The sequence below is a fragment of the Leptinotarsa decemlineata genome, unplaced genomic scaffold (genome assembly GCF_025532065.1).
Source record: "Leptinotarsa decemlineata unplaced genomic scaffold, Ldec_3_MD MMD2_tig00002974_RagTag_RagTag, whole genome shotgun sequence".
Classification (NCBI taxonomy): domain Eukaryota; kingdom Metazoa; phylum Arthropoda; class Insecta; order Coleoptera; family Chrysomelidae; genus Leptinotarsa; species Leptinotarsa decemlineata.
The window spans coordinates 9,518,826-9,546,626 of NW_027412578.1; the positions used below are offsets into that span (position 1 = coordinate 9,518,826).

At 36.6% G+C, this 27,801-nt stretch overlaps 2 protein-coding genes across 3 annotated transcripts in view; one reads left to right on the forward strand and one right to left on the reverse strand.

Annotated features, from left to right (window-relative positions):
- The window catches only part of LOC111507716 (acyl-CoA Delta-9 desaturase), a 29,960-nt gene extending 24,833 nt beyond the window's left edge, over nucleotides 1–5,127 (reverse strand). Inside the window, exon 1 of one of the 2 annotated variants that reach the window (XM_074177416.1) lies at nucleotides 4,907–5,127. The gene's annotated coding sequence lies outside the window, so the exon portion shown is untranslated. Of the gene's footprint in view, nucleotides 1–4,876 lie in introns of both variants that reach the window. The other variant, XM_074177417.1, reaches the window with a different exon arrangement.
- Nucleotides 5,128–17,138: 12,011 nt separating this feature from the next.
- Nucleotides 17,139–26,134, forward strand: LOC111505498 (clotting factor G beta subunit). The gene is made up of 7 exons (XM_023160324.2): nucleotides 17,139–17,298; nucleotides 19,200–19,404; nucleotides 21,624–21,832; nucleotides 22,457–22,668; nucleotides 22,920–22,977; nucleotides 24,867–25,052; nucleotides 25,669–26,134. Exons 1-7 carry the CDS (start codon nucleotides 17,223–17,225, stop codon nucleotides 25,797–25,799), a joined length of 1,077 nt encoding a protein of 358 aa, XP_023016092.2. The 5' UTR covers nucleotides 17,139–17,222; the 3' UTR covers nucleotides 25,800–26,134.
- Nucleotides 26,135–27,801: the final 1,667 nt, after the last annotated feature.

A 27,801-nucleotide genomic window follows, 5' to 3' on the forward strand; every position in this document is an offset into this window, starting at 1 on the left:
AACGAGAGTTTTATTGCAAAACAGAGTGTTCAATTGAAACTGTCTAATTATGTTCTTAGGGCCACTGAGAGACGCAAAGTTCCTAATAACACTCTTCAATGACAATTAATTCAGTTTTTTCAGATCTGAAAACTGTTCGCTTGTTTTTGAAGACGTCGCAAGTTAAGACCTCGTTAATCCTTACGTCGCTCAAGCTCTGACTTATGAAGGTTGTCGTGAGTGAAGGGGCGTCAGCTAGTAAACGAAAAAACAGATGTTCAACGGTTCAGGATAGTATAGTGTTATATTTGGATATTTGGACTATTGTGGTGGAGTTTACACTCTTTTGGATTGTTTTATTCACAATTATTTTATAGTTAGACATCCCTATCAATAATATTATTTTAAGTTTCATATTGTAGCAGTTGTATCGCCAACAGCATATGCAGGAATAACTTCTGTGAAGAATCCTGCACTGACACCTGTCGGATATAATCCAACGCCCTTCGTGGTATTAGCCAGGGGAGTAGTTGTATTCTGATGGGTGTCAGTCCGTTAACCTACTGTGTAAGGAGTTGAGACTGGCCTGAACGAATCGTTCTTAGATAATTTGAATTATAGCCAGTCTTCAAGTATGCCCATTGACTATATGTGAACTGATTTTTTTTCAACACGCAGACCTCCCAAGATGGCGAACTTATTTTTTTGTGCATCTCCATGATATGGGTATCAAATGAGAGAGTTTGCTGAGTAGAATACGCAAAATAAAAAGACTGTAACTGTTGAAAATAAAACATTTTTTAAGTTCATCATTTAAAAGGAAAATGTGGTGAAATATGTATTTTTGATTCGTAACGAATTGTCTGAACACAAATGTTCATGGGAAAGGAAGGTTTAGCTTCAGGACGCAGGTAGTCTGGTGTGATAATACCTGTACCTGGCTACCAGGTACAGACAGGTACAGCCGACCTGTTCCTGGCTACCAGGTACAGGCTACCTGGCTACCAGGTACAGGTCGGCTAAGGTATTCCTGGTAGGGGGATATGCGTTTTCAAGCAGAATCCTGTGGTTTCCTTCACTGCCGCAGCCGACTTGTCCGTTTGGCCTTGTTCGCATTTTTTTTTATGCTCCTTCGGCCTTGTTTCCATGGATCTTTTAGTGGTTTCGATGTATACTTCCCCACAAGTGCACGGTATGCGATAAACCCCTGCTGCTGATCCGTTTTATTTTTATCCGAACTGAGGATTTGTTATATCTTCTTGGTAGGTTTGAAAACCGTCTTGATGTTTGTGTTTCTCCAAAAGTTTTCCAATTCTGTTTTCCAATTCTTCTTGGTAGGTTTTCCAAAAGGTTCTCCAAAAGTTTCCCAATTCTGTTTTCCAATTCTTCTTGGTAGGTTTTCCAATTCTTCTTGGTAGGTTTGAAAACCGTCTTGATGTTTGTGTTTCTCCAAAAGTTTTCCAATTCTGTTTTCCAATTCTTCTTGGTAGGTTTTCCAAAAGGTTCTCCAAAAGTTTCCCAATTCTGTTTTCCAATTCTTCTTGGTAGGTTTTCCAATTCTTCTTGGTAGGTTTGAAAACCGTCTTGATGTTTGTGTTTCTCCAAAAGTTTTCCAATTCTGTTTTCCAATTCTTCTTGGTAGGTTTTCCAAAAAGTTTCCAAAAGTTTTTCAATTCTGTTTTCCAATTCTTCTTGGTAGGTTTTCCAAAAGGTTCTCCAAAAGTTTCCCAATTCTGTTTTCCAATTCTTCTTGGTAGGTTTTCCAATTCTTCTTGGTAGGTTTGAAAACCGTCTTGATGTTTGTGTTTCTCCAAAAGTTTTCCAATTCTGTTTTCCAATTCTTCTTGGTAGGTTTTCCAAAAGGTTCTCCAAAAGTTTCCCATTTCTGTTTTCCAATTCTTCTTGGTAGGTTTTCCAATTCTTCTTGGTAGGTTTGAAAACCGTCTTGATGTGTGTGTTTCCAATTCTGTTTTCCAATTCTTAGATGTAAAAGCTAGCTAATCGCGCCAGCGAAACGTCAGAAAGAAATTCCAAAAATCCACACCCATCAAACCCGAAAAATAGTGACACTATTACACGAAAGTTACTTCTTTGCATGATCTGCAAATCTTTGTACCTTCTTTTAAAATTGATGACTTCGTTCTTTGGAAGATTTCTATATTTTTTGTAAGAAGATGGAAAAGTAGAAAGCCAAAACCTTTGTTTTTCACAAATTATTCTCTTCTAAAAATATACCCCTTTCAAATTAAACAAGTGTTTGAACTTTCCCCGTATTCAAAGGTTTGGAGGAAAAGGATACAGATTCCTTGATTTGATGGTACTAGCTCACGTATCAACTTTCTGTGAATTGAGACAAGCGACTCATCGACAGAATTTGCATTTTTAAAATATGAACGTGATATATGAAATAATGTCACAAATTCGTGTTTAATTACAGCATTTAAAACTCACACCAGTATTTTGCAGACTTTTCAATCTGTCTTTCTTCTTGTTGGACGATTACTCGGGTTCAGCCTATTCCCAAAAAGGGCAAGAAAACTCTTACAAATAACTATAGACCAGTCGCTTTGCTATCAAAAATCATGGAGAAAGGGGTAAACCACCATATTCTTAAATATTTGAAAGGTTTTAAATCTTGAGCGATCATCAATATGGCTTTCGGAAACAAAGATCAACAGGCGACCTTCTATCTTCACCCATATTTGGAATAACGCATTCGAGAAACATAGTGAGTCAAGAGCTATTGCGCTTTATATTTCTAAGGCCTTTGATGCTGTGTGGCATGAGGGATTGCTGGCCAAACTTCGATGCTAAGGCTTGTCAGATCATTCTGCTGTATGGCTCTTCAGCTTCATGAAAGAACGTTTTCTACAAGTGGCAGTCGATGGATATGTCTCGAATACTTTCATCATCAACGCTGGGGTTTCCCAGGGATCCATATTGTCTCCAATCCTCTTTTCATTGTATATCAACGACTTATTGGAAAAAACCAAGGATCCAATATAATGCTTTGCTGACGACTGCACACTTGTCTCGTCAATATATTTGGATTCCAGGACATCGACTACTGATGCACATCCTGATTGGAGAAGCGAACATTACTTGCAACCTGGATAGTCTGGAAGATCGAAGAAAGGTTGGACATTTGTACTTGGTGCTAGAAACACGTGTTGAGGTGTTAAAAATGACGGTTTGGTGTTGGGATCATAGCATTCTATGGAAAATCTGCTTATTGGAAAACTTCAGAAATCTTGCCAATACAAAAACATAAGTAACCCAGTTATCAAAGACATCACGAAAACCTTTGCAATTGTAATAAAAATCATCTGTTTCCAATTTGTCAAAGTGCCTCAAATAAAAATTATTCTATTACACAGGTCTGCGATGAAAAAATTGTAGGATATTTAACTAGTGATTTTAACAGTAGTTTGTGTGCAGATTACGGATAAAATAGTAAAAAGATTCTGTCACCTATAGATGAGTCACAAATTTCACTTGAACGATTCAGTACGAGATCTAGGCATCCCAAAGGACTCAGCAGAAGTTTTGGGGTGTAGACCTAAAGAAAGACATATGTTAGCCTCCGGTGTTTCATTTTCACAGTACCGATTTAGAGAAAGGGAATTTGTCCCTTTTTTACACAAAAGGGTGGCCTAGTTTTCTGCAACAATGTACCCGGCGATATGGAAATTTTCAACATAACGTATAAACCAGAGAAATGGAGACTTTTCATCAAAAAGAAGTTTGAAAGCTGTACTTCTTCACAATGGGAACCAATATGCTTCTGTGCATGTTGGACACTCAGTCCATTTGAAAGAATGCTACAAAAATCTTGAATTTGTTCTTAATAAGCTCAGCTACTTTGATTATAAGTGGATCATTTGTGGAGACTTGAAAGTTATTTCAATGTTACTAGGTCAACAAAGTGGTTACACTAAGTTTCCATGTTTCCTATATGAATGGGATAGCCGTTACAGGAAACAACACTATTTCAAGCAGGTGTGGCCAATAAGAAAGGGTCTTATTTCTGGAGTTCAAATTGTTGAAAAACAAAGTTTAGTGGATCCTAGAAAAATCTTACTTCCACCACTCCATATCAAATTGGGGCTAATGAAACGGTTTGTGAAAGTATGCGACAAAGAAGGAGATTGTTTCAAGTATCTTTCTGAAAAGTTTGGAGGTCTTCGTTGGGTTGGGAGTATTCGTTGGGCCTGACATAAGAAAACTTTTAAAAGATGAAAGCTTCGTCACTAAAATGGAAATGAAAAAAACATGCCTGGAATTCATTCAAACTTGTTATAACAGGCTTTCTTGGAAACAAAAAAGACCCAAACTACGAAACTTTGGTTGCTGAATTGATACAAAACTACAAAATGTTGGGATGCAGCATGAGTGTTAAAGTCCATTTCCTTCACTCACATCTGGACTACTTTCCCGAAAATATAGGGAAGTGAGGAACAAGGAGAACGGTTCCAGCAAGACATGGAACGCAGATACCAAGGTCGGTGGAATGTTAACATGATGGCAGACTACTGTTGGATGTTAAAAAGGGAAAATTCACAAGAACACAGCCTAAAATGTACAAAAAGAAACTTTGTCGGAAAAAGAAAACGTCTTTATAAAGACTTATAATCACTTTGCAAACACTTGTGTAACACTATTATGCTTAGTATAGCTATGTAGCATTGTTTTTTTGCTTTTACTTCATGTTAAAATAATAAAAATGAATCCACAATTCCTCGTTTTTTTGTACTTTTTCAGTTATTTCATCCTTATTTTGTAGGCAAACCTTACGTGATAGATAAAAACAAATGTCATTTTTGAAATCAGCGCAAAAATTTACATAAAGATCAGTTAACGAAATCAAAACAATTTTTTGAAAAGTTTTTTTGCAGACCTGTGTTATTTTAGATCGCCATCCACTCACCAAGTTTTTGATGCACTCTGTCGAACTATCACGACTGTCACCAAAAAGTACTTGAAATAAATTTAATAGCTTTTTTCAGCCCAATAAGTAATCGTATGGAATTAGAGCTTCTGCATGTGAAACAACGTTTATCTACTGTTATCGAAATATTATGGAGGGTTGAGTAGATACTACTATATTTTTTATCGCTGCACTACTGACAACCGCTGAATGTGGACTACTTCAAAGCAACTTCAACAAAGCTCAACCTAATTACCGGTATTTCTAGAATATTTCATTAAATAACAGATAAGTGAAATCAGCATAGGAAATTAAATATTCATTTTCAAGCTCAAATAAGGTTACCGGACAAAAACCAATATTACTGGAAGTCAGTGAACTTTTCATGGATAATTGAGGTTTTTCAAAGATCAAAAAATGTATTTTTTGGATACGGCAACCTCATCATTCTATTAACACCATTCACTTCATTTCTCTCGGGAGTATTTCTCCAGCTTCTCCATCCACTGTGATCTTTTTTGGAAGGCATCGAAAAGTAGGATTGAGAGTTTCTAATTCCCCATTCTCTGTCTACCTTTTGTACCGTGAACCGTTTTCCGACCATTTCGAATATTTCTATCATGTCTTCTGCATTACCAAATACGTACAGAAAATTTGGACAACTAGCAGTGGAATTTATAGTGAGAGCTGAAAAACCAGCATATTCCGCACCAGATACCGATGTGATGATCTGTGAGGCCCATCAGTGGTATTTGCTGGACCACAAATGCATTTATGATTCAAATGGTTTTAAAGAACAGTGCTGTTCCGTCAAAAAATCCTCTTTTTTCCTGCAGATTTAACTTCATGCATCCTTGATGTTGAATCTCGAATGTACTCAAACGAACTCGACTATCCCAAAAGAATAAGCCTGAGTATAGACATATCCCCTGACAAAACTTGTTCATCCAAGATGAAAAACAGTCCTCTTGAAAGGCGTTATTGCTGCCTACAGAATGTATATGTGTATTCCGCTTTTTAGGTGAGATATGTATGTGTTTGTATTTAGTGCATTTCTTTAATGCCCCCCCACTTGCCGAAAAATTGACATTTGGGATAATGAAATTGATGTATGAATACTTTATTTTGAAGTGAAATTGACAGATGAAACTTTCAAGGTGGCGACTGGGAGCCATCTGGGGAAAAATTAAATAGAAAGGGGGGTCTTGTGACACATCTTTTTGAAGCTTCTGACAAATGCCTCACAACCCTAGAATATAATGTCAATATCTTCATCTACTACAAAATGGCAGAACATTCAATGATTTCCTGAAAAAAAACACATTAATATCGATATTTCTAGAAATATTCCTTTTTATCTGCCATATTCCAACAATCCAATAAGGTTTTTCGAGTTATTTTTTGTTTATTAAAACGACAAAAAATGTCAGTACGACAATGAACATCATTGTTCAGTTAGAATATTCTCATTGAGTTTTCGGATTTACTATGAAATGGTAAATTCTCGTCCATTGGAAGAAAAAATTGAAGCGATTTTTATTTACGGTGCGACGCGTAACTTTCACGAGGCCGAAAGGATTTTCAATGAACGTTTTCCGAATCCAAATTCACAACTACCGGTAGTGTACATAACAAAAAGTCCCCAGGTCATCCGTCCATTCCGGAAGAACAGCAAGTGCAAATAATTGGTGAGATGGTAGTAAATCCTGAACAGTCTACATATTCCGTTGCGAATGTTTGTGAGGTGTCTCCTTCTACTGTGTGAATACTTTTGAAGATGAATAGGTATCATCCATACAAAATTAAAATGGTACACCAATTAACTGAAGATGACCCTGATCGAAGAACAGAATTCTGCGAAATCATGACGGAAACCATTGCAAGGCATCCTACCTATCTCCAGAATATTTGTTATAGTGACGAATGTACTTTTTTTTAACGGCAATGTTCACAGACAAAATTACCGTTATTGGAGTGACACCAACCCTCACGTTTTCCGGAAAACACTTACCCAATCTCCAGTAAAAATTCACGTTTGGGCAGGAATATTGAGAAACCATATTTTAAGACCTCTATTTATTGATCAAAATGTAACAGAGAAACTGCATTTGAGTTTGCTGGAAACCACTGTTGACCCTCTCATCACTGAAATCGTCTAAACGAATCCTTATGAATCCGATATAGATATTGTATTCCAGGCAAGTAACAAACTATTTGGATACTACTTTTCCCGGTCGTTGGATTGGCCGTCGAGGTCCTACAAAATGGCCAGCCCGCTTACCAGACTTGACACCTTTGGACTTTTTTTATGGGGCTATTTGAAGCAAAAGGTGTATGAAACTGAATCTGCTTCAATATTGGATATACGGCAGAGAATAATAAATATTTGTAGAGATATTGACGTTACTGTGTTCGAAAATATTCGGCGTGAAATATCGGATAGGCTGTTCATATGTCAAGAAGTTCAGGCAACCATTTAGAGCATCTTCTGAACTGACCTCAAGCTCATTACCTCAAATCATGTAGTTAAATGTAAATGTATTCAGGCAATTATTAAAAAATCCGCCATTTTGTAGTACTTGAAGATATTGACATTATATTCTAGAGTTATGAAGCATTTGTAAGGAGCTTCAAAGAAATGTGTCACAAGACATCCCTTTTCATTTAATTTTTTTCCCATATGGCTCCCAGTCGGCATCTTGAGAGTTTCATCTGTCAATTTTACTTCAAAATAAAGTATTCATGCATTGATTTCATTATCACAAATTTCAATTTTTTGAGTTAACATGTTCAAAAAAAAGAGGGGAACATTAAAGAAATGCACTGTATAAAGGCTTCAGTAGATACTTGGCTCCTCAAAGAATTAGGTGAATGTTCAAATTCAATGTTCAATTAGCGATTTTTTTTCTGTTGGTACACTTATCTCGAACATATGTTCGATCAGTAATTATTGAATGACGTCAACGGCGATCCAGATTCCCTTAAAAGAATCATAACTGGTGGCAAATCAAAGGTATATGGTTATGACATCTAAACCAAATTTCAATCGTCCCAATGGAAGAGCCCAGGAGAGCCAAGAGAGATAATTCATGGCTTTTCCACCACGATGATGCACCTGCTCACTCATCATTGCTTGTTCGTAATTTTTGTCCATAAACAACACCGCTGTCAAGCTTCAGCCACCGTATTCACCAGATTTGTCTCCCTGCGACTTTTTCTCGTTCCCGAAATTGAAGAAATCCATGGAAGGACGGCGTTTCGCGACGATTGAGGAGAATAAACCGAATCGCTGATGTCTCCTGCATTGTCTATGATTTCACCAGTTTTTTTTCGAATTTGTACGAATTTTTTCAACATGCCTTTTTGTTTGTTTCCCAGGTTTGTTTACTATTACCCGCTTTAGCATTTTATTGATCATATTTTTGGCGGTTACCACAAGGCTTTATGGTTCAAGTTATGAGTTGTCTGCCAATTCCTCTCAAGTTGAAATATGTCTTCACGATTTTAACACACATTAACTAAAGTCGTTTTTAGTTCTTCCTTCAACAAAGCACTTATTGAACCTATAAATTCGGGTAAAACTGACTTGAAAATTACATAAATTGAAACATTGAATTACACGAAAGAAAAAATACTTTCAAAACAATTACTTTTATATGAACATTGAATTATACTTTATCTTGTAATGTTACCCAGATTGGTGTTGAAAAGACAGTAAGACAAGTGTCTTATTTCGAAACATCGGATGTATGTCACTGAGGATGATAGTGTAATTTTTTCTCTTTCATATACAGTGTCATCCCCAAAGTATGCACCAAATGGGAAACTTCTTTATTAAGGGCTTTTCGACAAAAAATTAATTTGATTTTGAGACAAGATTAAAGTAGTCTTATTTTAAAAAATCTCGGGAAATGAATTATACTTTATCTTGTAATGTTACCCAGATTGGTGTTGAAAAGACAGTAAGACAAGTGTCTTATTTCGAAACATCGGATGTATGTCACTGAGGATGATAGTGTAATTTTTTCTCTTTCATATACAGTGTCATCCCCAAAGTATGCACCAAATGGGAAACTTCTTTATTAAGGGCTTTTCGACAAAAAATTAATTTGATTTTGAGACAAGATTAAAGTAGTCTTATTTTAAAAAATCTCGGGAAATGTTATTCAGAAAAGTTGTTCAGCATTAGAAAATACATCTAGATTTGAAGTTATGACCGTCTAAGTGAAGTTTTATTTTTTGTAATATTTTTTTAATGGGGAACGAAACGAAAAATTTGCTAAGACGATAAATAGACAGCATCCCGAATACGACGTTTCATTTTAAAAGGCTGCAATATTATAAACTACACAACTATGGTGTTAACCACGTTCAATTTTTTTGAAAAGTGAAATAATTTTCAAGTTTTTTGTGCAAAGTTATTTTTATTTTTGTTAACACCGAAAATGACTCAAAATTGTACAGTATTTCAACAAGAACTCAATATTCAATAATATCAAATGACTAAACATCAAAATAAAATAGATATTTCGGAACAAACTCATCGATTTCCCAGAGATTCAACTTAAAACGCTTATTTTGGACAAGAAAAACTCCAGGAAATCAATAAGTTTTATCCGAAATACCTATTTTATTTTGATGTTTTGTGATTTGGTATTATTGAATATCAAGTTCTTGTTACAGTACTGTATGATTTTGAGTAATTTTTGGTGTTAACAAAAAATAAAAATAACTTTGCACCAAAAACTTTGAAAATTATTTTACTCTTCAAAAAAATTGACCGTGGTTAACACCATAGTTGTGTAATTTGTTCATTTGTTTCGTAGTGTTCATTTTAAAAAATGGATAAAAAAAATAAAACTTCACTTAGATAGCCATGACTTCAAATCTATATGTATTTTTAATGCTGAACAACTTTTTTGAATAACATTTTCCGAGATTTTTGAAAATAAGAGTACTTTACTCCTGTCTCAAAATAAAATATTTGAGGGCTCCTCGTATATTACGTGTGTTTTACTGTATTTTGTTGATGCATGTTCAGTTTTAGGGGATGCACAAACTTTTATCAAGAATAACTTTTTGTCGAAAAACCCTTAATAAAGAAGTTTCCCATATGGTGCATACTTTGGGAATGACACTGTACTATATTGTGTAGGAATCCTGTGAATGATGTCAGATACGATTTCGATAGTGTAATAGTGTGATTTTTTCTCTTTCATATACTATATTGTGTAGGAATCATGTAAATGATGTTTGATTCTATTCCATAACGAACGGTTGGAGTACCAACAAACTGAATGGGATTTTTTTTGTATAATTTAATGTTCATTTAAAAGTAGTTGTTTTGAAAGTAGTTTTTTTCATCTAATTCAATGTTCATATGAAATTAGTTGTTGCGAGAGGGTCTCTGTTCAAGTTTGTGTCTGAAAGTTACACACATTTCTGAATTAAGATTGGGAAGTAGAGACACAAAACCTTCCTTTCCAAAAAATTGATCTGTCACAAAAATATACTCTTTTCGGTTTAATTTTACTTCATGCAAACATCCCTTGTGTCAAATACGTGTCACGAGTGACTAGTCCGTTAGTTATCTTGTTATCAAAAAGTAAGATCGGATCTTTCTGTGAAATTTAAATGTCATAAAGAGGTTAGACATATTACAAATTCATGTCATTTCGCTAGACGTCGTTAATAATTTGTAGTCATTAATCGTTTCTTCAGGAATTCGTAAACATCAATGTAAATTGTTTTAAAATGAGCCTATCTAAGACCCAAAGAATTGAGATATTAATATTAATTGAAGTGGGTGTTAAAGAAAGAACGCATTCTGAGGTATGCAGAATATTTAATGAGAATTTTTGGGAAAGAAAGTTTTTGGCTTTCTACTACTCCATCTGATACAAAAAAAAGGGATGAGAGAATCTTCCAAAGAAAGGAAGGAAGTAATCAATTTGAAACTCATACATGAATGTGTAGATCATGCAAAGAAGTAACTTTCAGATACAAACTGAAAGAAAGTCCTCCTGAAACAGCTACTTTCATATAAACATTGAATTACACGAAAGAAAATAATTCTTTCGAAACAAATACTTATATATGAACACTGAATTATACAGAAGATACTTTTCTCTACTCAGTTTGTATTTCAAACATTTGTTGTGGAATAATAATCAGATATCATTCACATGAGTTCTACTTTGAATGAATGGTGATAAATTGTACTTACATAGAACACTGTCACCCTCACTGGTATACACCGATGTTTCGCCTTAAGACACTTGCCCTAAGGCTCTTCAGTACCAAATTGGATAACATTATAGAAAATACACATCACTCCTAAAAATATAACCCCTTCAATTCATTTAATGAGAAGTAATCCTACCGTCACATTTTCCAGTCTGTTGGAATGTCAAAGATCTTCCTAAACCTGAAGAGATCAGAATTGTATGACGACGAGAAATTGGATGTACTGTTAACTTTTGAGGAAACCTCACATAAACCTACCAGAGAAGTAGTTATTGATTAGTAAAACCTCTGTCTCTATTGAGGATTTTGAGAACACCTAAGTACCATCCGTATAAAATTCAACCAGACCAGAAACTGAATGGGGATGATCCTGATCGTAGATTAGAATTTTGTGAAATACTGTCGGAAAGAGGCCAAAAGAATCTGATATTTCCCAAATCATTATTTTCTCCGAAGAGACGTTTACTCAACATAGAACGGCCAACCACCTAAACTGTAGGTATTGGAGTAGGTAAGTTTGGAGCTGGCACACTGCATATCTGGATAATAGACCGTATTTATATTCATCTAAGTTAGTTAGTTCAGTTATTTGGATTTTCTACAACATGTTTCAATACCTGTTCCACGACGTTTTTCTGATGATAGAAACATATGATTTCAACAAAATTGGCCTACACCACAAAATTGGCCACACAGCAGTAAGAGCTTACCCAATGAATTTTTTCCTAACGGATGGATCGGTAGACGTGGCGAAATTCAATGACCACCCCATTCTCGTGATCTAACTCTACTGGATTATTTTTGGTGGGGCTATTTGAAATGAAAATTCTATAAGAGAAAACCAACTTCACAATCACACCGCAGAGACGTTGAATAAAGAATTGAAAACCCGTTTAAATGGGGCATCACAGGCTTTTCATTTGAAATTTTACAGAGCTATTAACCCTAGGAGGTTTAAGGAGTAGTTGATAAATTTAATTGGGAAATTGTATCATTACTGATAATATGAAGTCCGGATTGAAACGTGTCTGGTGTTTTTAGTATTTCCAAATTTCGGCTTCGACTTTGAAGGCATTTTCAAGAAGCTATGAGAACACTGAGTTTCCAATGTGCCTACTATTCAGGTAGTGACACGCTGTAAGGGTTTTGTGACTCGACGCCGTGGTCTCAATCTGCCTAGTCTCCAGGTTTCGTCGCTGGTCTCTGTATGTGTCTCAATCTGCCTACTCCCAAGCATCGACTGTAAATCCACAGGCCCTGGTGCGGTATTTCATAAGCTTCTAGAGATATAAATACCAGACCACAGCCTGTGAACTCACAGTCGAGAGAGCCATTAAGAGAGTCATAGTTACGACCGCACCGGGGGGGCTGAGGGGCCGGTTAGGCCCCCCAGACGCACCCTGGCGTTGGATGCGATCGGGTGTGGAGGGGTGGATTTTCGGGAAATCCTTGCGGGTACCGCCCCTCACCCCACACCAACAGGATTTCGCAGGGCTTTCTCCCGCTCACCGAACCCGGAGTTGCCTCCTTACATCTACTTAGTGTGGCTAACCAAGAGACAGGACCATCGGCAGCGTTCGACCGAACGTTCGTACAAGTTAACTAAGCTCTTCTTTCGCCAGAGAGTGCTCGCGTCGCACACCTGCCCCCGCCAACCATGCCAAATCAGTTGGGAATATGGTCCCGGAAGTGGCCGGTCGGGGTCCTAAGCTCGGATACTAGTAGCTCCGTCCAACCGGGGTCCGACACCTCAAGCGTCTGCCTTGGTGCCCTCCAAGACTAGACTCGGATACTAGAGCCCGGAAGGACCGCGAGCCCCGACACCTTGAACGCTCGGATCCGTACAGAAGCAGGCGAGGATCCCGGAACAGCATAAGCCGTCCAGTGCCTCGGTATGGGGCTGCAATGCACCCATGAATGGATTACCGCATCCCCGTATCCCTTTACCCGCTAGTGGAGCCGCTGCCCCTAAGAGGCCAACGCCAGTTGGAGATGAGGCTCGCTAGCCTTCAGCCGCGAGCGGGCACTCACCTCCCCCCTAGAACTCATGTTAGGAAAGTTCCCTTTCCAACGTTTGATGAGTAACCGTCGAGGACTCTTTCGAGTATCCTCTACCACACATCATATGTCGAAGATGTCGTGCCCATTACCCGTGTAGGTGCGGGATAGGGCGGTTCATCAACAACTTTTGGGTGTACGCCGTGTGGTCTGCACCGCATACCCTTACGTTACCCCGAGGGGCACTCATGTTAGGAAAGTTACCTTTCCAGCGTTGGATGAGTAACCGCCGAGGGCTCTTGCGAGACACCTCTCCCACACATCTAGCTTGAAACCGGCCAATGCCTGTTACCCGCAGACGCGGGATTGGGTGGTTGACCGATAACTTTACTGGGTGAGTGCCGTGTGGTCTGCACCAGGGGACTGTCAAACACCCAAAAGAGAGAGACAGTGATCCCCCGCCACTCACCCCGCCACTCTTAACTGTCCGAGAATATTTTTATTGACTTGTGTATGAGATTGGAGTCTTCCAATCTCTCCGTACACGATTCAATAGCGTAAATTTCCACTTGACAGTTGCATAGGTTCCTAGCCAGGTTAATATTTCTGTCCTGGGTCTGCGACTGAAAACACCTGCACCAGAACCGGATGGTGTTTTTAATCCATCTGTGAACCAACAACTATCTGCTCTTGATATTTCCTTCTTCCAGAGTTTCCAGTCCTCTCTACTCGGAAACAGTACTTTATTAGGCTGTTCGTAGTTAACAGTTGGATCGTAGTTATCAGTTGGAGGCAGAGGTCATTTCCAGAATGCTGTGACTTCCAGTGTTAACCAACAGTTTGTTGCACTCTGCATTAAATTGATTTGTGCAATTCGCAATATGCACAAGTCTATATGCAGTCCATCTAGCCTCTCTCTCCAGAAAAATGTGGAGAGGAGGTAGATTTAGAAGGATCTCAATGGCCGCTGACGGTGTAGTACTGATGGCACCACTGATGGCCAGAAAAGCCTGTCTCTGTAAGCCAGAGACCTTCTCCTAGGCTGTAGGCTTCGGCCACCAAGCAATTGCACCATAAGTGATCATTAGTCTGACAATCATCTCATAAATCCAATGGATTTGTTTGGGACCTGAACCTCAAGTTTCAGCACAAATTCTTTTGACATGTCCATAAGGACAGTCGGGCTTTGTGTAAAACTTGTTCCAAGTGAGCGTTTCAGGTGACAATGACAATGAGGAAAAGTGGCGTTAGATCGTCCAATTTTCTCCTGCTGGTGGGGGGGATTATCACAGTTTTGCTGGGGTCGACAGACATCTGCTCCCTCAAGCACCAACTGTGAACAACGTCCATCGTGCTTTGGAGGATATTACAAGTTATCCTTTTCGACGTGGGCCTTGCCAAGATGACAAGGTCATCTGCATAAGATTGCACAGAAGGGGAGATAGTACCTCACCTTGAGGGCAGCTTCTAGTGACCCTGAGCCTGATGGCCTCGCCTAGAAGAAGTTCTGTTTACCAGCATGGCATAGATCCAGCCAATTATGGTCAATTTTTCACATTTCTCAGCCAGAGACGATCCTATAGATTTAGGTAGTGCATTGTCAAATGCTCCTTCAATATCGAGAAATAAGCTTGGGAGTAGACAGATTGTGACCCTTTCGGAGACCAGCGACTGACATGGAGAGTAGGCAGATTGAGACCCCGGCGGCAAGTCACAAAACCCGACAATTGAGACCTTAGTGTAGTCATAGCTTTTTGAAAATGACACACACATACTCGCACCCACACACACACATCATCCTCACTTTATGAAGAATTCTCGAATCACTAGTGGAGATGTTTCTGAGGATTACGGCATATCGGTTGGCTCATGCCATGCTATTTTTCAAAAATTGTGGGCATGAAAAGTGTGGCAGCGAAGGTCGTTCCAAAAAAACACTGTCGCTTGAGCATCGCTTAGAAATTGTTGAACGACGTCAACGGCGATCCAGATTTGATATGGTTATGACATCAAAACCAAAGTCCAATTGTCCCAATGGAAGAGCACAGGAGACCCAAAACCAAAAATAGCACGCCAAGTTCGACCAAGAAAAAAGAGTTTGCTCACTGTTTTCTTCGATTACCGTGGAATAGTGCATCAGGGGTTCTTGTCACATGGTTGGTCAATAAGGAGTATTATCTTGAATTTATGCGCCGCTTGTGAGAAGCAATACGAAGAAAACGTCTAGTATTGTGGAAAAACAATTCATGGATTTTGCATCACGATGATTCACTGTAATACCTAGCGAAAACTATGTATGGTAATATATATTCTAACTTTGAGAAGAGACAGATTTCTTTAATTCAGATTTTTAAACGCAGGATCTGTCTCTCATACAATGTAAAATTATGGCCGAGGGACCGAGAGTGTTCATATAAACAATATTCATTGGCGTGTTTTGAAAAGATGCACGGTCAGATATATTTGTCACGTAGCTGCAGATGTAAATATGGGCATATCAATATCCCAGCATTGAAAGTTTTGTCAACTCGGCGAAATAGGTTTTTTCTAGCGACCTCCGTTGCACGTGGGTGACTGAGACTGAAAATGGTTTGAGGAATGGGGGGGACGATGAATCCGTGATTTCTTCCAGGCTTTTGAAAGGAGAGAATACAGAAGTTTAATGAGGGTGTTCCGAGAGCCACGAAGGGGGTCGAACACAAGAGCCCGTGATGACGGGTTCTGGGGTGTCATCCCTTTGCCTCCAAAGCTGAGGATAGTGGCTTGAATAGGGAAGATATTTTGTTTTCGAGCGTGGGGTGCGAAATTTAAGAAAATTCAGTAGCGAAATTGTAAGCCGGTATTGGGTACAGGAAAGTAGAAAATAAAACTGTTAGTGTTGAAGACACATTGGCCAATGAAACTTATGGTTAACCATAAACCACCCAAAGAGGCGTAAGTGTTTTTTAATATACTAACCAGTTGAAACTGAGAGAGAGAGTTCACATATTATTTTGACTGAGTTCACTTCCTATTTGCAAAGAAGTTATATATTGTTGTGATCCTAATGTGGGTTGTTTAGCTAGAGTTAAGATTTCAATCAAAAAAAAAGAAAATTCAAGGTAATACACCACTCTACCTGGATTAAAAGTGAAGCTGAAAGTATTTTGTACTGAGTTGAAGCGTTTGTAGTTGTTTAAGAGGTAAAATTAATAGTAAATAGCACAGTCAAATAAAATTAATAAAGTTAAATTAATAGTAAATAGCAAAACCAAATTTTATTTGACAGCTGCTTTCGCAATAGCGAAAGGGTTACCAAGGGTTGATAGAAAGTTAATGACATATTATTTCACTGGTGACTCAGCTATAAACCCGTAGAAGTTTCAGTGGGATACATATATATAATAAAACCATATATATAATTAAACCGTTCCGGATTTACTACGTCATAAATTTTTGGCCAAAAACAACACCGTAATTATGCCTCATCCACCGTATTCTCCAGATTTGGACCCTTGCGACTTTTTTCTGTTCTATTGGAGAGACCCATGAAAGGAGGGCTTTTTGAGGAATCGCTGAGAAAGCTCAAGAACGTACCAAAAAGTGCAATATCAGAACTGTTTCGAGGATTGAAAAAAATACTGGCACAAGTGCATTATATCTGAGGAGGACTTTTTGGTTTGCTCTTTAGATTTAGATACTCTATTGATTTAGCTGTTTATTTTTCAGATTGTGAAGGATAAGCACCCGAAAAACAATAAGAAACATTGACCCCCCACAAAAAATGGATAAACATGTTTTTCCGCTCTTCTGATGCGGAGTTTTTTGTTTTATATTATCAAATAATTTTTTGTTCATTTAGAATTACAATTTTTCTTGACTCAATCAAAGCTTCTGGAGAATTCGTATCACATTTTACAGTGATGGGTTTCCAATCATTATAATTGCAAACAAGCAGTAGATAGCGGAACAATTATTATTGCAACAATTTAAAAAAAACGTGTGAGTTTTCGTCATGGTAGTTCAAATGTAAGGAATATTTCTGATAACAACTGGAGGCCGGCGATATTTGAAATATGGTCGACAGTGTAATATGGAAGTTTTCCGTGTGTATATATTCATTATGGTGATATATTCGAGAAAAAATTCATCAGGAGCTTTAACAAACGGTACTGATATTTTTCAAGACTTTTTTAACTGAATATTTGTTGAGGTATTTCAATTACTCTTTACTTTCTCGCTTCAACTTCAAAAATTGATTGTTGGAATAGATGTTAATATTGATTTTTGCTCTTCAATACTAGTTTCCACTAAGAGATATTTGGTCCATGACAAAGAATTCTTGAACACATACTAATCAACAAAAGCGTTAGTTTTGTGATTTCATTCGATTCATAAAAATATTCGACTGTTTATAATGGTTCTGAACGTTATCATTGATACCTACGTCATCATTTTAAACACGTGGCATGAGACATTATGTTTAATATATGTGTAGTCGCATTCAAGGAGACGCTCAGCTTTTCATGTTTTTTTTTCACATTTTTGTCATTTTATATTATTCCATATCTTCAATACTTTGAAGTGGGGTTATAATTATTCATATTGTTTGACCAATATTCATAACATTCATATAAGAAATGCAGTTTCGCATGCTTTTTTATGAAAAAAATTTGCCTATGGTAATTGTTACACTAGTACATCGGATAACGAAACAACTATGAACATCAATATTAAAATTGTTTCAATGAATATAATTTTTATACTTGTATATTACGTATGTGTATATACATATATACACATACATACATATACATATACATACATACATATACATACACATACATATATACATGTATATACACATATATATATATATGTGTATATACATGTATATATATATATATATATATATATATATATATATATATATATATTAGAGGTAGATCAAACTTGAAGATGATCACTTGGTGATCGAAACACGTGTCGAGGTGTTAAAATAACGGTTCGGTGTTGGGAATTAACTCCAGTAATATTAGTTATTTTTTAGCTTTTTGCCAAACCTTATTCTCAGTATTATTGATAGAATTGTTTTCCTATTGTTGGATTTGAAAATGAACACTTTTGATATGTTGTTTTGCTGCATTCTCTGTCGAAGGTGAAGAATTGAGTTGTATAGTGTTTTCAAAGATATACAAAATACATTTTCAATCCTGAATGATGAAACCAGCAGATGGGTCTTTCGATAGGGATAAAAGTTAACTGTTGTAATCAACTGTGTTCTTTCAAAGCCCCTTCGTTTGCAAATAGTCTAACAATAATTCACCTTAATCCCTGTTGAGTAACCACCTGCTGATTGTATCATTCAGGATTAAATTTTTAGTCAATTCAGTTTTTCTCTGGAAACCTATCACGCTCTTGTTCTTTGGTGTCATTGCTTTGAAACTTTGTATCGCAGTTAATCCAAGTTTTTGGCAGTTGTATACTGTAATTTATGGGAACACAGTTAATACTTTCATTAAAAAAATACTTCTAAACATGGTTCGTCAATCATGAAAATTTCACCTTCTGCAAGTAACTTCTGATAATTACTGAACATTTCAATGAAATTATTTTTCCATCTATCATAGAAAACGGCTGTTGTGTCACATGAGAATAGATGATTTGTTTCAATGTTAGTGTATTTCGATAACATGTACTCAGTCATCATATGCCACTTTCAGAATTTCAAGTGTTCTTCAGCACTCAGTTGTATTTTTCACACGGAATTTGAGGCAATTTTTTTATCCTGATTTTTCGATATCAGAAAATCGCCGAACACCTCTAATTTTTATTCCTGCCACCAACAAAGTGGACATGCTAAACAGTTGAAACTGTGAACATATGTTCCTTAAAAACGATTGTACCAACATAAAAAAATCTCTAATCAAATATACGTAGCCCGCGAAATTTGAATGTTCACCTAATTTTTGTACGTATACGTGCAAACATTACATTTTCAAAATACATTTTTTGACGTCACTTGTAAACGATAAAAAAATTAATATCGCATTCAATCTTTTTTTATCAGATCATGTTTGTGGGAGACCGATCGGGACAGAGTTTCGCCTGGAAGAAGACAGGATTGTCGCCGGGTATGACGTTGGATATTACAGATACCCTTGGTACGCTGCCCTAATAAGGTACAACTCCGTATCGTGTGGTGGCGCTCTCATCGGACCAAGGACTATTGTAACAGCTGCCCATTGCTTCAAAGAGTACCTAAATCTAGAAAGGTAGGCTGTTGAATCAAGTTGAGTTTTTATTTTTCCATCACTAAACATGTTTTATATTTACCTGTTACATTGCGTTGCACTGTAACAGGTTATAACACTTCGGTCAATAACAACGAATCAATTAGAAAGGCGGGCTACTTATGTCAATATAAATACAGCTTAGGAACTAGAAATGACGAGTCATCGGTTAACCACCAGGATGAATAAACCTCTGAAGAAGCCAGCCACTAATATGCTGGCGAAATGTTAGGATACAATTCCAAACCACGACGGCCTTCAAACCCAAACGAAAATCGTAACACTGAAAATCTTGGCAGCGAAAGTCTCAACCAATTTACAACAAGTCTATTCGACACCAAGAAAAAGAACATTGAACAATTATGGAAAACCTAGTTTCAATTAATATTTGGAAGTTACTCATAATTCTTCCCAATTCATTGAAAACGCTAGAAAAAACTTGAATGTCTCCAGAATATACTAGGAGAACATAAGTTGACTTGTTACAACTTTTATATTCATCAAACGCGAAGAACTTCAAATCAAAGAATGAAAGGGAATCAGTGCACTGTTTTTTCAATGGCGAGACCAATTGTTAGAGTAAGATATATGAATATAGACTGTAAAAAAAAGGGTAATGTTCAAATTTCGTGGACTACCTACATTTGATCAGTCATTTTTTTATTTTTTATGTTGTTACATGAACATCACTAGGAATTGTTTAATGGCGTCAAACTTCAAGACTTTCCTCACTGTTTCCTTCGATTACCGTAGCGAAGTGTATCAGGAGTTTTTGCCACATGGTCGTACGGTCAATAAGAAGTATTACCCTGAAGTTAGGGGAGAGTGGGGTAATTGCGAACACATAAGGAAGAACTGAAATTAAACAAAACCAGTTAAGGTTATGAATGCTATTTATTACAGAAAGTTGACTATAACTAATCAATCTCATGTTCTCATAGTCAACGTAGATAAATGTTCCATATAAAATAAAATAATAATACAAAAACAAAACATTGGAGTCTGGGATTACCCCACAAGACGTGGGGTAATTACATTTGTAGCATTTTATCTAGTCTTCATTAGGTGGATCTTGATACTTTTCATCACAAATTGGGCACTAATTCTCGTTTTTCTCTCCATCACCTTCATTTGCATCTGTTGGATTAGCAAAAGATATGAAGAGGTGCAACCAATCTACAAATAAGTTCTCGTTGACCCAACCTGAATCACTTACAGCTGCTATCATATCAGAATTGACTCCACGTAACAACTAAGCATTCATACGCTTCCTCTTGAAGCACTATAAGCGCAGACAACTGTCGTTGTAGTACCTCTTCTATCAATTGTTGCCATACCGACTTGTTTCTGACTTTTTGGTGCTAAAATACTTGCATTTCTTTGGACATGGGATATACCTGTCTCGTCCACATTGTATATTCGATTGGCATCAAAGTAGTGTTTGGTTTATAAAATTTCCAAATTATTGAAGAACATTTTCACTTATGTCTCATTAAAAGCCGTAATTTCATTGATAGAAGTGGACTGAGGTTTACGTAGTGAAATATTAGGGTTCATTTTCCTAAAAACATAGAACCATTTTTTTTGCCATTTGAGATGTTTTGTCAAAATTGTGCTTTGAATTATTTACTCCGGCAAATTTGAATGCTATTTTTAGTACCATTTATATAGTCAAACCATAAAATAATTTACTCCATTTTATGATAACAGTCCTCCAACTCTCATTCTTGTTCTTCAGAAAATATAGCCTTTCTGCCAGTTTTTGGCTCCTTTATAACTTCTTTCTTGAGATAGTCGTGTACACTACTTTTCGGAATAGAATAAATAGCAGCTGATTTTCCAAATGAAAGTGTTTTACTTTTAACATCCTGAATAGCCTTTTCTGTCTTCTAATTTGTATTTGGTGTCAGTCTTTCTTTGATAATTTCGTGACATCACGCGGCTACTCCCTAAAACATTGTTAAATGAAACATTATTAAGAAAAAATAATGTATTTCTATGTATTACCTAAAATATTATATACCTATTCAAATTTAGCATCACTAGAAATATCTTTCTTTTTTTTTAACATAGTGAAACATACACATCCGTGATTCCCCCACCTTCCCCTATGCACCGTTTGGGACAGGCAATACGAAAAAACGTCCGTTATTGTGGAAAAACAATGCATGGCTTTTGCAATTCATATTTCGTTCTTTCAGTAAAGGTTATTTGAACCTGGCTTCAGTTTACACTGTAAAACTGGGAGCTTACAATATTTGCGAAAGTGAACGAACTCGAAGGGACTACACTGTGGAGAAGGTACTTATTCACGAAGAATATCAGAAGAAGAAACCCTACTTCGACATAGCTCTACTGATATTAGCGGACGACACTAGCCAATACCGGCCAATTTGTTTACCACAGTCTGGTAAGCAAACATTTTTCACAATCTTGTATTTTTTTATTTCAAAATGACTTGAATATTATTGGAGTTCTGTCCCAACACAAAACCCTTAGACCCTTAGTTTCAACACCTCGATACGTGTTTCAATCACCCCGTGATCATCTTCAAGAGGAAGATTGAGTTCTTCAAGAGAAAGTTTAATCTTACACTTGAAGATGATCACTTAGTGATCGAAATACGTGTCGAGGTATTAAAATAATGGTTTGGTGTTGGGATAAAACTACAGTAATATTCACTACTAAACCAAAGGTTCCAAAAAGTGCATTACAAGTTCAAAATGACCTTATCAACCACAAAGGGTTATTAGTAAAGGTACATAATATTTTTTTTATAATGTTGAAAGCTTTTGTTTCAATATTTTCATTCCATAATATATTCTCATCTACGTATCAACCACAAAATCATGTTGTTTATCTAGATTGCATATCAGTTCTTGGTTTCCTGAAAAAGACAGATTCATTATCATCAAAGTTAGTAACAATAACTTGCTGCAGAAAAACAATCATCAAGTAGTATCAGCAGACATTATTTTATAAATAATGAATTCTATCCGGCCCGAAGGACCATAATATTGAATCCATTTTTCAGAACTCAAGAAAAAACCAGAATCTGGTACCGTGCCCGGATTGGGTGTCCTGAAATACCATGGAGCTATGCCATGTACCCTACATGAAGCTAGACTGTTGGTCTACAACGATACGGATTGTTTCAACATGATAAAAAATACAGGAAATGATGCAAATGCCATAAAAAATGCATTTTGTGCCGGTTATATCCAAGGAGGAATAGATACGTGTCAGGTATTGAAGCTGGTAACAGTAATTTTCTTTTTTTCCCCTCAAATTTTTTGAAGAGCTCTTCGTATAAAGAAATGAACATTTTATCAAATACTGGAGATACTTACATTTTCGAAATGGTAGTTTAACAACTTTCGTGAAATACTTTCATATTTAACTCCTTCCACATTTCTTTTTTGTTTTCATTAATATCTGTTACTTCAAAAAACAGGCATCTACATACAAGTGAAATGAATTATTTATTTGAATTTTAGGGAGACAGTGGAGGACCTTTTCAATCAATGAACTCGGATGGGGACTATGTTTTACTAGGTTGGTATAATAAATAATTGAAGATAAAAACCATTTATACTACCTCAAGTAATACAATTTGATAAGTAAAATTTGGGAACTCTGGCGTCAAGTGAATCTATCGAAAACATTTTTCCCTCACCCGTTTCGCTAAGCAAGATAGCATTATCAGACACAGCATTTTTGTTCTGTCAAGGAAAACTATTTTCAATACAACAATTTGATCAAGTGTATACCGTGTTCAAGATAAGGAGTTACGCAGTTGATGGAATTAACAAAACATTATAATCTCCTGTCAGATTTTCGAAAAAAATTTTTGATTGTTATTTGAGTCTGAGTCCAACTGATTTGCTGAGACAAAATGGCACGGTGTGAAATGTGACATGGTGTCAAGGGTGATTTATTCAAAATATTTTTTTCTGATTGATTCAAAATACGCAAACTTTGTACTGATTTTTAATTCTCTGCTCATTTCAATTGTCAATTCTCATTTTCGATTTTATATCAAGTATCATAGAGCGATCGAACATATATCAATCTGTGACCTGTGACTAATGCACAGAACATTAAAACAGAAGAGGTGGTTTTGGAAATCCATTTTGTTTATTTGTTCAAAAATGGGTAAAGTTTAATACTGAATCGTGAAAGAATCCGACAAACTTTGAAGAAAAATTGATCTGCTGAAGCGAAGTGACAGGATACAAAATGCACAGAAAATGAGCAAAAACTGAAAGGCGTCAAAAAATCGATGAAAATGCACAGATTTCGTAACACTGCGTACGATTGACATAAGACATGTGAAGGAAGCACACAAGCTTGGACAATAAAATATATTTTGATATGATTTGGTAAATTATTATTCAGATCAATCGTTTTTACAAAGTAATACATGTCTTGTCCCAAAAGAAGTATCTTATATTAGTAAATTTTGAACCATGTGAGAATACGCCAACGGAAAATATACCGTCTCATAAGTTGAACATTTATGTTAATCTTGCATACTGCAAATAAAGCCTGCTTCATTTTCTGCAGACATGGTCTCTCTTTTAATGGCCGTTGCTCAGGCGCATTTGACCAGGCTCCTTCCGTTAATATTCAACAGGAGCTCCGTCGTGGGTGGAGCGGTCTTGCTTTACGCAATGCTGCCACCCTATATTTACTTATTCATACTTTTTTGTTGAAAAAACTAATTAATAATTATATAATAGTCGCCTCCTCATCGGGAGATCCTCTGTTTTTTCACATAACCATACACTTAACATTTTTCAAAATTTTTATAGAACTGACGACCTCGTCGAATCCGTCGACATCCAGCCTGGTTACTGGCGTAGGGGGCCGCCAGTCCTCTAAATTCGTCTTTTACTTCGATATTTATGCAAAACTACACCTCACTTTTGGACTCCACTCTGGCCACAACATCCACGTGCCATCTTTGAGGGCGGTTGTTATCGGCCAACCGTTTTCTGTCGCGGTCGGAAAGCGCAGACATGGTCGATATGAGGCTCCCAAGACAAAATTTCATCTAAGTACATATCTAAAGTTTAGCTGTATCAGATAGTTGGACATTAATTGTGTGTCTTTCCTGAGGAGAAACCTCAATCAATTCTTTTATTAGCATTCAGTTTTAGTTGGTTCATGTCGCACCAAGAAATCATAGCATGTATACTTGAGTTTATGTTGAATTATAACTATTTTACTATGTTACCGGATACTGATATGGTAGTGTCATCCATTTAACTATTTTCTATATATTCAGGAAGTCTTCTTTATGAACAGAGAATAACAGCAGTCCTAAGATTGCCACTTGTAGTTCACCGTGCATAATATCTAGAGTTTCTGATGCTGTGTTATATGCTGTATTTGTCACATACTTTACCTAATTTCTTATTTTGTGTATATCTTTTTGACAGGAATCGTTTCATTTGGATTTCGTTGTGCGACTCCAGGGCTTCTAGGCATGTACACAGATGTATCCGAGTATCTCGACTGGATTGAAGAAAAAACTGGACTAGACGCTGGAATAATTAATGCGATTTATAACAAAACAACAACAACGAAACCTTTAAAACATCCTCCGATCACTAGCACTGGTCTCGGTGAGTCGAATATGAATTTAAGTATGGATCTCTCCCAAACACCAGAAGTTCAGCACTCTTCTTGACATCTCCTAAAGATGACAACTTGGTAGGTGAAACGTGCGTCAAGAAGAGTGTTGCTGATCTGGTGTGTGGGACCAGTGCTTGCTATGAATTAATTAATTTTGCTTGCATTTTCTTCACTTCACTTCCAATCTTCCTGAACGAAAGGATATAGTAGCAGATGCCTGGAGGAAAATAACTACTTTCCTGGTTGGAACCACGGCGGACATTGAATTATATCCGTGCAGGACATCGCTGAAATCAATAGAGTGGAGCACCCAGAGCTGGTTTCGAAGTATAACCCACCGTTGTGCAGAAAAGTGCAGAAAAGTTCCGACTCGAACAGCAATCAGGAAAATTTGCTTTAATTTTTTTTACATCTAGCAAGCTTCCAGTTGCGAATAATTTCTTACTTTTACTGCCACTCGTTCTCTCATTTTCATTAATTTCACTTCGATTTTCGCTTCATTATTTTATCTTGGCGCCAATCCACTCTTTTTGCTCAATTGGTACATTTCAATAAACTGCACCTTGTTCTTACTCCGCATGAATAACCTTTATTTTATATTTTAAGGGCACCAGAAGAGAAGACCTCATTTTGGAAGACCGTTTCGACGTCCGATCAGGATTGTTGTTTACAGAAATAAACAATTTCAATCGATAACTAAATCAATTCTACATCATCCAATCTTGAGATATACCTGATTATGTGTTTCATATAAACAATATAATTAATATCAAAGGCATTCAAGACAGTGTATCTAGAATAAGAATATCAAACTTCAAACTTTTATTGGGTGTTTCATATGTAGGCGTCAAATGATATCTACAAAAATGTATCATAGTGATCCGATTTTTTCATCTTTGGTGGTATTCGATACATCAAAAGGATATAATTTCGAAGAGGACGGTTTTTTGTGTGTACATCTATATAACTCGCCATGAATTAATCGATTTTTGTATATTTTTCTACTCATAGGTACTAACCTAAATATGGTTGAGACCAACTTTATTAATTATTAATACAAATATAAACAATTCGTTTTCTGATTCTTTCCAAAACCCGTCTTCCTCGCTTTTTTGGGTTATAGACAACTCTGTTAGACAGTTCGAATCAAAAGGAAACATTTTAGGAGAGATTGAATAAATATTAAAAAGATATCCTTTTCATTTCTGATGAGTCTCATTACAGTTCGAGTGTGCTTTTATACGAGCATAGTCCACATATTTCAATAAAAGTGTAATTGATCGTCATCTGTACATTAAATATATTTGAGAAAAGCTACTATTGGGGTGACTTTATTGACACAATGTAACCAAAACAGTGAATTTTTTGAATTTTTGTGTGCGTATGTGCTGCTAATCTCGAAATATTTTCATCCAATTTGGGTGCGGTTTCCATTAATAAACTATGATTCCAATCGGTTCATCAATGAAAAAGTAATGTCAATTATTCAAATAACACAATATGAAAATTGCGGTTTTCATGAAGTATCGTCCAATTTCGTCACACAACTTATGTCAACTTGAAGAATCGTGTCAAATTTTTGTTACAAAACTATAAAAATAATGTTCTGTTGAATAATTTTGATTGATTATATTCATAGTTTATAAAACGATAATCTATCGGCAAATACTTTCAACTTTTCCGCTGGGAAAACCACAGAACTATAGTTCTGTGAGGAAAACCTAAAACCTGAAGTTCTCGTGATTCTCAATCCATGTAGCATTGACAATTGAAGTTTAGGTATTACACTGACGTCACAATTTTTGACGTCCCATGATTTAATTTGACGATTGAGCCATCCTATACGAATAATAAATTTTCTCGCGTATATACAAAACGAAAATGAATCTACTTCTATCATCAATCGCACCAAAGTTACCGATGAAAACACTCCAGCATGATTCAAAACAAAAGCAAAACTAGTTCTGTTGGTATGGACGGACGTGTCGATAACGTCAGCCTACAAAGAAGTACATGGGTGCCGGTGCTCCTTTTTGTGAAGTGAATGTCCATCATTAAATTAACCTATATGTTAAAGAGAACGTGTCAAATGTGAGTGAGAGACCCTTCATTCACGTCAGTATCCAGGCGGCTGGTTCTGAAAACCACGTAAATATGTGAAAAAAAACCAAAAGTCATTTGATGTTTTCAAATAAACAAAAAACAAGCGAAAAAACCAGGGGTTGGCAGCATTGCCTCGAGCTAGACTGCTGCGCCTCCGTAGGAAAACTCTGTCAACTATTGACGTTGACAGGAGAAAATTGGTCAAGCATCCAAGAATGAACAAATAATTTGTCTAGTCACTTTCAGCAAACGCAATATTTGATAAAGGTTGCTTCTGCAGTAATTTTGCATTGAATTATGCTGATTATTTTAACGAAATGGGTGGACACCGCTTTCTGAAGGCCAAACGCCAAATCATTTTTTATTAATGGCAAGATTTTTAAGAGACTCCAGTGTTTTTTGATGAAATGAATGTAGGAACAACAGCTCCTTCCAGCATCTAGAAGTGCAGTTGAAGCGCTTCCTACTGAAAAGATCACTTCTGAAGGTAAATTTTCTAAATTAACTATTAAAGTGGACACTGAACCATCCATACATTCTAAAAACAAGTGGCATCAATCGTCTTCAAAATATTAGATACCTAGATACTATAGTATATGCTAAGAGTTTTGGTATGAAGTTTTACTAATTGAGTTG

Bases quoted from the DNA above. Each gene is read 5' to 3' on its own strand.
- LOC111505498 (XM_023160324.2), top strand. From the start codon at position 17,223: ATGGAAGTTTTCCGTGTGTATATATTCATTATGGTGATATATTCGAGA. The intron at 19,405-21,623 runs GTAGGCTGTTGA...TCGTTCTTTCAG, and splicing joins GAGTACCTAAATCTAGAAAG to TAAAGGTTATTTGAACCTGG. The intron at 25,053-25,668 runs GTGAGTCGAATA...TTATATTTTAAG, and splicing joins GATCACTAGCACTGGTCTCG to GGCACCAGAAGAGAAGACCT.